The 14,196-nt window shown below is 33.9% G+C and overlaps 1 protein-coding gene across 1 annotated transcript in view; it reads left to right on the top strand.

Moving 5' to 3' along the window:
* LOC124543224 (protein furry) overlaps positions 1-14,196 on the top strand; it is a 134,098-nt gene that overhangs the window by 82,696 nt on the left and 37,206 nt on the right. Inside the window, exons 27-31 of the mRNA XM_047121356.1 lie at positions 1,743-1,876; positions 2,938-3,039; positions 7,966-8,100; positions 10,431-10,622; positions 11,065-11,156. Of these exons, the coding sequence (XP_046977312.1) occupies positions 1,743-1,876; positions 2,938-3,039; positions 7,966-8,100; positions 10,431-10,622; positions 11,065-11,156 (655 nt within the window). The remainder of the gene's footprint in view (positions 1-1,742; positions 1,877-2,937; positions 3,040-7,965; positions 8,101-10,430; positions 10,623-11,064; positions 11,157-14,196) is intronic.

Here is a 14,196-nt window from a genome sequence, read left to right as displayed (position 1 = left end):
AATAAATGTAGAGTAACATAAATTAGAACGAGTTTCGTTAATAAATTTTGTACGTCATCATCTTTCTGCTCTTATCGAAATTTTGTTTGGAGTCGTCGTGTAGCATGTATTATTATATATAACGCGTATATACTGCACCTATGTATCATATATCCAAGAGCGGTTTAGATAAAGAGAGCATCAGGCCGTATTCCGTAGCAGTATACTCCGAACACGTGCCGATATATTGTACGTCAAAATTGAGACCGTATATTTTTAATTACAATATATTGTTCTATATAATTATCACCAAGTTCAAAGATATTCCCTTGAACAAGTCAGTATAACGTGATAGGTTGGGACATTCGAATGCAAAATAATATTTGTGAACATAGAATTTTTGTGCGTAAAAATGAACAAACATACAAACATTGGATACCTTATATTCTTTCAGTTTATAACCAAAAACAAATGAAAAGACATAAAAACCACAGGGGTAATATTGATTTTTTACGATAAAAATATTATGTTGAAAAGCTGGATGAAAAGTTCTTTGATGATTATTGTAATCCAAATGTGTGTTAAGTTTGAACGTATAATATACCTATACTACATAATATGAACTTCTTAGGGATGAGATTTGACACGGACTAAGGGCTCTATAATAAGATATTGAGATGAATAATAAAGGCAAACAATACTAGTAACTAATCTCGAAGTATTTATTACTCGAATTGCTACTTATTATTCAAAAAAAAAAACTATTGTTGAACTTAAGTGTATACTTTCTATAGATTATTGATTATATAAAAAGTATATAAACTGAAATAAACTGCATGAAAACCTCCGGTTTTCGATCGTTGAGTAAATTCCACCACGTTTCTCTAATGTGGGCTAGTAGGTGAATATGCGGCAGTTTTTCATTTAACACGTGCAAGTTTTCACACAAATTTTCACAAATCAGCGAGCAACTACAAATAAGGCACGTTCATAAAATCGCTTTGTCAATATAGTTAATATAAATTAATTCATATGTTGAAGCGCACTCGTGTAAATTAGCTTAAACTTACCCACGGCGTTCTTGCATTTTGATGAATGGAGGGATTGGGTACTCGGCAGAATCAGAGGCCACGTAAACTAAGGCGCCATTTGGGTATATTGAATCGAAGATATCGAATATATTTCAACAATATTATTCAATTATAGATATTTAAATACAAAAAGCCATTTAATAATTTAATATTAATGAAATAATGACGTTTTATATATTAAACAATCTTTTTTTTTCTAATTATGATTTGAGAACATTTCTAAAGTCGATAAAGCTGTATTGATATTATGCTGTCAGAGATCACATTACAAAAAATTTAATGAAATGTTGTGTGGGTGATTTCGTTAACTTTGTTTGTAACCACTCTTCGGCTCTTACGTATGGCTAATAAAATTGTTTTTAGTCCTTCCCAAATCATTAATCCGTTCATCAATAATTTCCAGAATATTCTTTCGATCGATATATGGTTGTTGGTCAGCTATTCTATTTTCAGGTTTGGTGATGAGCAAAACCGTCTCGTTTCGATGCTACAGCTTTACGAAACGTTTATTGAAAATTTAGATTTAAGTGATATTTTCTTAAATACAAGAAAATAATTGCCGATTATTTATATCAATTTTTTAAATGTTTTTGATACTAACAATAACAATAAGTGTATTCTGTTTTGTTATATAACGATTCCCAGCTAACAAATTATTCTTTACAACCGCAGAGATAACAGCGCGTTTCCAAACCGCTCGTACAGAAGTACGACAATTGTTGCTTCAGTACTTGTTACCGTGGCTCGTGAACATCGAGCTCGTTGACCCCAACGTGCCGCCCGCCAACCCGCTGTCCTACATACAGGTAAACCTATTGAAAACCATTGATATATAAAGCATGTTGCACTTCAGACGTTAAACGATCTTCCCGGAGCTGTAATTACCCTAATACGTATCACCGTTGATCCTTTTTAATTTTTAGTCTAACAATTCAGGTGAAATACAGAAATACTTAGTATATAACACTATATTAATAATACTTTTATATTATATTCCTTGAAAGGTAAATTTCCAATGAAAACAGCAATACCTAAACAGATAAAAGATTTGCAAAAGATTTATTGAACTCGATTTCACGGAGATGCATCTGTATCGCCTGATCTCTTGTTACGATCGGCGATCTCTTCCATATCATACCGTATTTTGTTTTATAAACAACTCGTTATTATATAATCGGGTGACATTCGAAGCAATAAAAGTGCAGATGTAATGATTGCTTGAAAGATATATTACATACAACAAAATGATATTGCGAATGATTTATTTAAAAATATTTTTTGTTGATTAAGTTAGTCAGTAGTTATAGTTAGTTAATATGTTTTTTATTTTTGTTGTTTTTTTTTTAAATGTTTTTATACTTTTTATTCATTTTAATATGTACCGTGTCCTAATAAACATTACTTTCTTTCTAGTCTGATAAAAACCTTGCAAACTACAAGTTCAAGCTTTAAACTATTTACTTTCAAAGTGTCAGTAGTTTTACATATTATTTATATTATTGTCATTAATCTGCCCCACTCCGCGAATTTATGTGCGATTTTTCCCAATAAACGGAATGAAGCTAAAGTAAACAGAACTTTTTTAAATCAAGTTCGTAATTTGTATACGGAGAGTTAATCATGTCCACAAACTTAGCGTTATAATTTAAATATTTATATGTCTAATATGTACCAGTAAATAAACTATTTAAAACTTTCAGAAGCATAATAAATTGGTAATTGTGTTTATATAAAGTTGTTCGCGTTGATAGCTTTCAATTTTTGAACTTACAAAGTACTCTAAACAATTTCATAAATTCAGGTATAACTATGTATGTGCCTTATGTTTAGCTCAAAAACGTATTAATTAAATGAATAATTTGTTCAGTACTACGTGTCGGAGGCGGGACGCACAGGACGCCGTGAGGGTCTCGGCTCCGTAGAGGCTACGGAGATGGTTCTCAACAACCTATTCTACATCACAGTAAAGGTAAGACTATACGACCTCCTACGCCTCATTACGTAGTTCTTAAGTTGTGATACAGGGTTGAATTTTATATATGTGTGTTGAAATTAAGACAATCTTATCTCAACTAGATGGTATGTATCAACATTATAATTCAATTCAATCAAATAATTAATTCACTATAAATATTTATAAAAACGTGACGCTGTTAAATTCTATAACTATAAAAATACGTTCGAATTCATTAATCAAGCAATAAATAAATCTCAATAATTCTAACCAAATATCACTCAATTATGGTTGCTTCTCTCCGCCAATATTGCTTATTAGAGAATTTAAGAAAATCAAATGTCATAAAATACAGATAGGCCTGAATCATAAAGCTAATTAACAAAATCTGTTAACTGTGATATGAATAGTTGATGCGTGTTGTCTCTTGAATGATCTTAAAACAATCGTTTCCCCTTGACCCGTGCCCTAAACTTGACCTCACCCGAAGTTTATTGAACTGCTAAAATTACGTTGACATTAAATCCTAAAGCGCGAGAAACGAACAAATATTTCATACATTAAATTTATTTGATAACATATTTTTACGACATTATATTTTAACGCATTTTTGAAACATAATTATTTATTTTACTCGACGTATTATTTTTTCATTATAAATATTAAATATGTTGACGATTATATTGAAACTTTATCTCGTGTATGAAATAATGATGTATGCAGAAAAAGTAATATATTATATAAATAAATTACGCGAATACTCTGAAATGGCGATGAAAATAACTGCGCAGCGATAGTTGTAATAGCGAAGTACTCTTTGATCAATTAAGAACATATTTTATAAAGGATTTTTTATTAATACATATATTTTATCGTTCGTAATAAATTTGTAAATAAAATAAAATTTATACTAAAGGTACATTCCATAAAATAATTTTGCTAGTGTCAATTGCCATATTCTTATATATGGGGTATATATGTATATCCATGAATATATAAGAAGTATGAACTGCTTTAATATAACTTGTAATGGGGACCATACGAGTGGCATGCTTTTCATTTTCCTAGCAAATTTCACGATATGTCAAGCGTTGTTTTTTACGGCACCCAATTGGAAGGTAAATTGGCTTAAAAACGGTAAGTGTGTCCGAAAAGTACTTCGATTTCCCACATCGTCTCAATCGGCGTAACAGGTGGTCCCAGTAAGGTGCTGCCCAGTATCAGGTCATTCGACTGAGTCGATCCATTGGCTAATACTTACTCAATAACTACAACAACAACAGCCTGTAAATTCCCACTGCTGGGCTAAAGGCCCTCCCTTTGAGGAGAAGCTTTGGAACATATTCCACCACGCTGTTCCAATGCGGGTTGGCGGAATACACATGTGGCAGAATTTCTATGAAATTTGTCACATGCAGGTTTCCTCACGATGTTTTCCTTCACCGCTGAGCACGAGATGAATAATAAAGACAAATTCAGCACATGAAACAGCGGTGCTTGCCAGGGTTTGAACCCTCATCGGTTAAGATGCACGCGTTCTAACCACTGGGCCATCTCGACTCTTTACTACTACTATACTTACTCAATCTGCATCTTTTAGTTCAATTTTACGAGTAATGTTCCCGGACATTGTTTGGACCATACCAGAAATAAAAAAAATTGCTTGTAATCTGCCATCACCATTAAACGCCTTTAGGAAATACATTTTAGGTTGTGAATCATTTCCAAATGATATTAATCAGATAAGTATTGTATCGAAGATCCGTTAACAACGTTTAAACCCACTATGACTTTTATTTATACATATCTACAGCAAAATTATAGCAGCATCCTTTCAGCCTTCAAAGAAAATACTAATAACTGGCCTTCAAACGACGCTTCCTTCAAACGAACGGAAAAAGGAATACGATCAGTTTACTTAAACCGGTAAATATCAACTGACGTATACTGTTATTCTGTCGCCAATTATTCGGTATACGGTTTCAGACGTGCCTTCAACACGGGAATGTACAGTGCACACACATTCATGATAGCTTATTTCGAACGACTCCGCTACTATACGCCCATACCATCGTGTACACAGAGCAAGAAATGCCGTTCACGAAATTGTATATCCGTCTGTTTTCTGTACACGCCTTTCTATTACGATAATTACAAGAAAGAGAGACACACGTAAATTTATATACGTAAATTTTATTTATCATGCTTTTAATGATTATTTTCATAGAATCGATAAATCATATAACAGTCATAATTATGTATACACACGTATACATAAGTATGCCGTCGGCCTCTATGACAAACAAGTGATCTACTACGATGCAAGCTTTTTGTATGAGCAAAACAATTGCAATCCTTACGAACATGTATGGTTTTCGAAATGACGTTTTTTAAAATGCATTAATTTATAGGTATATGTTATGGTATACATAATGTTTTCACGTTATACTTTCTGGTTATATGTATTTATTCTAATGATATTTAATTTTAATGTGATATATATGAAGCTATTAGTTATAATAATTAAAAAATATTTTAGGAGAATCTTACGATCTTTACAACTTTATCTTTATCAACTATTATTTAAAGGAAATAAATTCGATATTGAGGTCAAACAATGGATGCTAAAAATTTTTACTCTCTCTCTCTCTTTTCTCTCTCAAAATCTTGAATTCCGAAGCTTAATAATTATCAACACTTATAAAATAATATAATAATATATAAACAATTTTAAATAATTTGTATTCAATCATTAAAAGCGATCACACGCTAGTTACAATGTACCAACGATTCGAGTTTACATGAATATACAGTGCAATATAGTCGCGTCATAATTATAAATACGTCATTAATTCACCGTATCGGCGATACGTTTGTGACTGCAGACAGCCATATTTGATATCACGTATTTTGTAATAACCCATAGATCAATTAAACTCATTAGTCGTCGAAACATGTAATACTCAATTCAGTACCGAAATATTTGTAGGCATAATGGGGTTGGGTGGACGTACTCGTACGGTTATGGCTTCATCAAACGCGCCTCTGTTTGTGCAATCGCTCACCCAAGACTTACGCAAACTGGCTCGCACTCGTCTTAATAGTGTCCGGATTTATATAATCGACTACGACAGCGATTTATATCGAAGCTCTATATCATTCGAAATTTAATAACTACATTCTAAGAACAATTCTTCGATTTTATATAATCTCACTCAATTAATATTTACACTGATTAATCTGCTATTTATAGATTTTTTTATTTTTTAATTACCCGAAAGTTCAAAGACCTAATCTAGTGAATTCTGTCTGTGATATATTTTTATTATATTTTCATTTAGTAAAATAGTAAGAGAGTATATATTAATTTAAATTGAATATATACTAATATTATAAATTGAAAGTAACTGTGTCTGCCTGTCGCTCCTCCATTGCTAAACCACTGAACCGATTTTGATAAAATTTGGCAAAAAGCAAATTTGATCACCTAGGATATATTAATAATTTGATCGCATATAATTTACTTTTTCGACAACTAGTTATAAATAAATTAACGATAAAGTTTAATGACTTTAAATGTAATATAGTAGAAGTTATATAAGCTCGGTCTATAATAGATGCTTCATACTCGTACATCGAAGTGATTGTAATCTCGTCACTTGCAACAAGCGGAACGTAACTCAGTCCGCAATCGAGCAGTCGTCTGATGTTTGCCAGCCACCGACCTGGGTCAACATTGTGTATTTGACAGCATCATTACGTACCAACTACGTCACGGTTTGCCTTTGTACGATCGCTAAAACGGGAAATTTCATTACAACCCTTTCGACGAACAAACCCTTTAAATAAACATGACATTGAAGCGATGCTCGGCTACAACATATTTTTAATCGATATGAGTGCGTCTACAGTGTCTTTGGTACAATATTATACAGCGAATACCGATGTTTCGATTCCTAGTTTTTTTCTTTTTAATGGCAGTTAGTATCATGTAAAAGTTTAGTACACAAACAGTTGCTGTGTCACTACATATGGAAGTGTCAACAAATAACTATATAGAGTACACTCTCTTTTTACATTAAAAAGATCAATGAAGTACCGCATAAAGAGCTGCGTTTTCGCTTAAGAAAATGTAATTAATCTTCGTAGCAGATAATTTCTTATGAGTATCGAAAAATAACATTTTAGTGGCACCGTATCTACGTAAATTAAAAGTATATAAGTATCCGGTAGCGTATCTTTCCTTAGTGCTCAAGCTTACTGCATAAAAAATTAAATCAAAATCATTTATCCTTAAAACGTAACACAGACAGACACAGAGAGAGACTGAGGGCGACCGAGCTACTTTCGTATTTATACTATTAAGCTCTACTCTCTCCTCAAATCGGAAATCTCATTATTACAAAACACATATTATACAATGAGTAAACAAATATCGCTTGGTTACTTTTTGTTTATTATGAAATTTAAATAGAGATAAAGTTGTGGGTCGTACTGCTACTATATCTAACAGACTAATACTATATTTTCCTTTATAGTATAAAACAATATAAATAAATCAAGATATAGCTAAAGAATATAAGTATCTTGAAATTTAAGGAACTAGTGTATGAAAGCGTTGTATTATTGACGACCCCCATGGTCGAGTGGTGTGTACACCGGTTCTCATGGGTACGCCACTCTGAGGTCCCGGGTTCGATTCCCGGCCGAGTCGATGTAGATTGCCATTAGTTTTCTATGTTGTCTTGGGTCTTGGTGTTAGTGGTACCGTCGTTACTTCTGATTTCCATAACACAAGTGCTTCAGCTACTTACATTGGGATCAGAGTAATGTATGTGATGTTGTCTCATATTTATTATTTATTTATTTAATTTAATAGCTTAAAATATAAATGTCATTGTGATTATATATTGTAGTTGAATATATTATTTTCTTCGACAGTTCTCGGATAATCACCCGAAGGAAATCGAAGAGCTGTGGTCGACGCTGTGCGCTTGCTGGTCCAACAATCTCAAGGTCATCATTAGATACCTCATCATCGTCTCGGGCATGGCACCGAACGAGCTGTTACCATACGTAAGTACATAAGTTTTCAATAATAGTGGAGCGACTCGTCGATAAATATTTGAATAGGTATTATTAATACCATTTCAATTTATTAATAAGCGTGTGTCTAGCTTCTGTACAGGTTTATTTTGATTTAATTTTATTATAGAGGTAACAGAAGTTCGAACTTTGGCGGCAAATTTACATAGTTAAGCGTAATAGCTTATGGATTATTATATAAATCAGCTGCCTCTTCGGTGTCCACAATGATATATTATCGAAACTAATTTAAAAACGTATATAGTAAGTAACGTATAATACTTATTTCGTTACACAGACTTTCATTTATTAATAAAGATTATTACCTATATGACTTTACACTGCTGGGTAATAAATGTAGAGTGCAACGGTTACCATATAAATGTGTCGGATGCCAATATGACTTATTACATCAGCACATCTACTAGTGAAAGTCACGTCAAAATCGGCCCAGCCGTTTCATAGATTAACCGGAACAAACAGACAGACATACAGATAAAATTTTGTAAAATGTATTTTATTTTGGTATACAATGTATTTTATGTGACGTGTCTACATAGTACATATACATGCATTTAGTATAAGACGGTTATTTTAGTATTACAAACAAACACTCAAATTTTATTATGTACTATATATGTATAGATGATGATTTACGTTTCCTTCATTGAAAATACCGCTACCTCGCGACTAAGGTACGGGAGATGTTTCGATTACAAAAATTGAAACCTCAAAGAGCTATCAGAGTTGCTTTGTGTTTATGATCTAATTACCGTTGGAAATCGATCGGCTTTCCCAGACGTTTCAGTTTCTCAGACGAGGGCTTAAAAATAAAATCAGTATCGAAATGTTAATTTCGAAAAACATATTACATAAAATATCTATGGTAAAATAAATTTGAACAAAAACAATGCATGTACGCGTATCGTATACAAGCTTTACTCCAACTGCTATTGATGTAATGATTTTATGCCATTGTCAGGTCCTGACTTTGCTAGGTTTCGAAAGCATCGGTTCGCCGTGTGATGAGTGTTGTCAGTTTTGTGCAGCTTTACTGTTTAACATGTTCACGATGATCGGGATCGAGGCCTGTTTTGCAAAAGCACTGCTTAATTTATTCCGTCAATTATGATATTTAAGTAGTTGTGTAACTAATAACTATTAAAAACGTTTACTGACGACAAATTTAAGGAAGTATATGGACGTACGACTCTACTTTTTCATGCACCTGTAAATTAAGTAGTTGCTAATCATTAGTCAGGTATTCTAGATAACTGAGTTAGCCGGCCTAGTCTAGACGTGATTGTTCTTCCATAAATATATTTTCTATATGAACATTGTTTTGTTTGTATCTCATACTTTTCGTATGTTTGGTGTCAATTGTAGTAACCTAAAGATGCGAGTGGATTAAGACGACATGTAATTATTTTTAATTTTTTGTCATAAATTAAGGTTTTATGACATAAAATATATTTTTATGAACTTGTTACTTGTCACGTTTTTCTACTCATGTCATCAGTTGGTTAGTGATGTACTATAACGTTAAGTATAGGAACCTGAAATTAGTGATGAACAAAGATGGATTGGCTTGAGTCAGTTAGCAGTGAGTAGAATCCACATCTTCAACTTGTCGCGGTTCCCGTTGCGACTTGTTTTAATTGACATTCTGAAAATACTCATTGCGGATTTAACATTCTGAGTTCTAATTTTAGTTCGTGGAAACATTTTCTTGACTCAAAAACATACAAGTTATCTGTTTGTAATACTTACTAGTGTTGTAGCCGTCTCGGTGATTTATTGATAGTTTTTTCAATTTATAAAATTCTTTAAGGAATTTAATCTAGATCAGTTTAGTTGAAATTTTCATTGTAACTGTACTCGTACAGCTGATCTTTGATCACGTTGGATTATTGTTTCATCGATGTATGGGAGTTAGTGAATACGAAAATTTTTAGTCAATGTGTCGTCACCGAAATTGACTGAACAGTCTTTATTCGCCAGCGCCGACAATCATGGCCTCTAATGCATCGCTAGTGCATGTAAATTATAATGACTTTCTCACCCTTCGGACCGGAATACTTGTACAAGTATTGACGATAGGTTGAATAACTTGTGAAGTGGGTTGTACCCTCCAGACGGGTAAGCACAAAGCCCTACCATTTAAATTGGTTAATATTGAGTTGGTTTGTTTTGATTGCTTCTCACCATACTTCTCGATCCATCTTAAATAAGCGCGACTTCGCTGAGTGTTAAGGTCTTATAAGTCCTTTAACTTAGATAGTTATTAAGTTAGATAGTTTGATTAATAATTTTTACATCAGGCGAAACGCGTTGTGCTCTACTTGGCGCGTTCGAGGCCAGAGCGTCTCCTGGACGAGATGATGACTGAACTCCAGACCGTGGAAACACTCAACTGCCTCATCGAGAGAACCGAGACGCCACCTTTCTACCGGCTGACCTCGATGCGCAAAGCCACGTCTGGTCACAGCGACGGACCGGGGACTGGGTCGCAGGTATTTTATCAGATAGTGTTTTCAGTGAAAATAGTGATAAGAATACTAGATGAATGACAGGAAAATATACAAATTTGTAATGCCATTGACAGGTTTAGATTTGATTAAATTTCATTGTAAACTGAAGACGTCTCTTCGCACATTTTACATTTGTTTTTTTTTTTGTATAGCCATTCCGCAGCTCTTTACGCGACCAGTAACTTTTTTTCATATCCACGAATTGAAATCTTTAAAATAAGACCATAACCGATCTTCTACGTTCACGATCAGCTATCGTCCCATAATCAGTGTGACAGTGGGACGGCTTACGCTATTAATATATAAGATTTTATTTGTAGTTGCATAATATGTTCGTAACAATGACAAAGATAACTTTTATTAAATTTCAACTGCACGCTGCGTAGAGACGCTGCAATTTTCATATTAAGCAATTGATACATAGGATGCAACGGGTCGCACGGGAGAGCTGGCTCCGGTTGAGAAAGGCACCATTCACACTAAGCGCCACAGCGGCGAGGACCCCGCGAAGACTTCGTAAGTATTCTATCACCAAACCATTGAAACTAGATTTAATGGAATAATAAAAATAAAGCATCCCAACAACAACAGCCTGTAAATTCCCACTGCTGGGCTAAAGGCCTCCTCTCACTTTGAGGAGAAGGTTTGGAACATATTCCACCACGCTGTTCGAATGCGGGTTGGTGGAATACACATGTGGCAGAATTTCTATGAAATTTGTCACATGCAGGTTTCCTCACGATGTTTTCCTTCACCGCTGAGCACGAGATAAATTACAAAGACAAATTAAGCAACCCGCAATCATCGGTTAAGATGCACGCGTTCTAACCACTGGGCCATCTCTGCTCTCCCAAAGCATCCCAGTGGTGCTTAATTTTTCCGAGCACCTCTGGATTTTTATATGCTTAATTTGTGCATTTGTCGAATTTCAACGAAATTCTTCATGTAAATCCCGCATTTTCCCGAAGGTTTTTGTATATGATACATGGACAATATAGTAAATAAAAGCTGATAATTCAAGATGTTTCTAATGTGATATCGTAAATGAACAAATTCTGTAAAATATTCAGTATCAGTATTCTACCCGTGCTGAGCCGGGCAGGTCGCTAGTAAATTATTTATGAATTTTCCTGGTCTGGTGTAATACTGGAATAGATGTGTCACAAATGTTTTCCTACAACAACAAATTTGACGATGACTTTATACTTCATAGTACTAATATAACTTATAAAGTGGTAAGTTTTGTTCGTTGTTTTTCGCGACTCAAAAACTACTTACGCGATCGATATGGAACTTTCATATTATTTTAGTTTATAGTTTCGGTAAGCTCTTTCGTAGCCTATACAATATGTCAGTGTTGCATGTTTTTTGAGATGTGTAGAGTGTGTTGATGTGTAGCGCTTTGTGCAAACCCGACTGGGAACTTCCCAACGTTTCAGTCTACCGCCATGCTTCAAAAAATTATGGCGGAATCGTTATAGACAGTCATGGCACTTAACATCAGGTGCTATAACATATGCTAGTCCGACTGAAAGAAAATTTTCTTTTAAAAAATGTCCAAAATGCTTGCGTAGACGAAGAGATAAAAAAACAGCCCAAAGTCAAATAAATCACGTGATGAATACGATATTAATCAAATGTGATCATAGTCTTGAGACTGGTTTTGTGAAACTTAGCTTATGTTATAACAAGATTTTGTTTGTATTGTGAAATGATATTTGAAAATAATATTGCTCTGAAGATTATCGAGTATAAATGTGGCGCGATCCTTCATGGGCTAGCGGCTCGCCCTCCACGTGCACATGTACTAATGGGTCATTTTTATGCACGTGAGCTCACACCGCCGGCACTCATCACCGCGCGCTCATTGATAATAACCGGCACCGACAGGAAGCTGACAAGGAGCTCACGCTTGCTCCGCAACAGGCATCGTTATTGCCAATAGACTTGTTTATCAGAGACGGCTGGCCAGAACCTCTGATACGGATGGATTATTTTCGAAAAGTAGTTTTCTAGTAGTTTTTTTACAAACTTTGCTAGACGTTTAATTTCTCTATTTGTTATTTATCTTGTATTTATCTCTACCTAAAAAAAATGATGAGTCGAGATGGCCCAGTGTTAGAACGCTTGCATCTTAACCGATGATTACGGGTTCAAACCCAGGCAAGCACCGCTGATTCATGTGCTTAATTTGTCTTTATAATTCATCTCGTGCTCAGCGGTGAAGGAAAACATCGTGAGGAAACCGGCATGTGACAAATTTCGTAGAAATTCTGCCACATGTGTATTCCACTAACCCGCATTGGAATAGCGTGGTGGAATATGTTCCAAACCTTCTCAAAAGGAGAGGAGGCCTTTAGCCCAGCAGTGGGAATTTACAGGCTGTTGTTGTTATCTCAACCGGGTCTCATATCTATTCAATTATTCATATTCAATGGTTTTATAGATTGCATATTTTAACAGACTTCAAAAAGGGGAAGGATCTCTGAACCTCCCGGGTAGTAAGTTTTCAACACCATCGTGTTGAATCGGAACGTACTACCTTATACCTTTATTTTGTAACGTGATATTACAATTAAGATTACAAAAATAAAAGTAAGTCGCTCGTTTTAAAAAAGTTCGAGAAATACGGTAATGAAGTGAAGTGAATACTTTATAATATAATTTAATATTTTAGTTATGTAGGTAATCCATAGGCCGTGTTGTGAAAAAAACCAATCAATTACTATCGGCGTACAAAATAAACATATTTTTTCTAATATTTCAATTCATGCTCACGATAATTGAAAAAGTTCAGTCAATTTAATATAGAAAGTTATTGATCACGTAAAATAAAATTGTTAAATTAAAAATCCTCTTTTGTAAATATATTAGTGTGAATGAAATGTTTTTTAATAACTAAATTAAAATTACACATTGATAAGTAAATCTACACACACACTTACTAAAAGTTTACTTCAATAGTTAACACTAACACAAACCTATAAATTATGACTTTCTGGCGGAGACGGCAGGATCTCTCGACGGAAAGTCTTTCACATTGCACAGACAAAAGACACACTATGTTCCCTTACTTTTATTATCCGATGAGGCATCAAATGCAGTATGACAGGAAAGAGTTCACTCATACGACTGACGGCTTTGCGTGCGTTCCGAGGCTTTTCCTCGAAGGAAAAACTAATTAAACATTTTTTTTATCAAACTATATAAGCTAAACGAGTAAGTTTATTTTATTTTATTATAAATCAATAATTATTTTATGAAGAGACGCTACTCCCTCTTAAGTTAAAGTTAAACCTGGTAACCTGGTGCCGGCTGTGCTTTAACTAGGATTTGATTCGTGTTCTCTGAATTCGTACACAATAATAAAAAAATATATTTAATCATATTTATTGATTGCACAAAGAATAATATAACTTTTTTTACCGTAAAAGTTAATTATAATATCTAGGTAAGATCATAAAATTTGTCATAAAAATAGTATGAGGGCAAATCTAATATTCAAAGCGCGATCGGTCTTGTTGTCTGCAATTACAATAAGTCTTATTTCTAAATC

The sequence above is a fragment of the Vanessa cardui genome, chromosome Z, assembly GCF_905220365.1.
Source record: "Vanessa cardui chromosome Z, ilVanCard2.1, whole genome shotgun sequence".
NCBI classification, from domain to species: Eukaryota; Metazoa; Arthropoda; class Insecta; order Lepidoptera; family Nymphalidae; genus Vanessa; species Vanessa cardui.
Note: the sequence above shows the minus strand (reverse complement) of the source record. Positions and strands in the feature narration are given on the sequence as shown.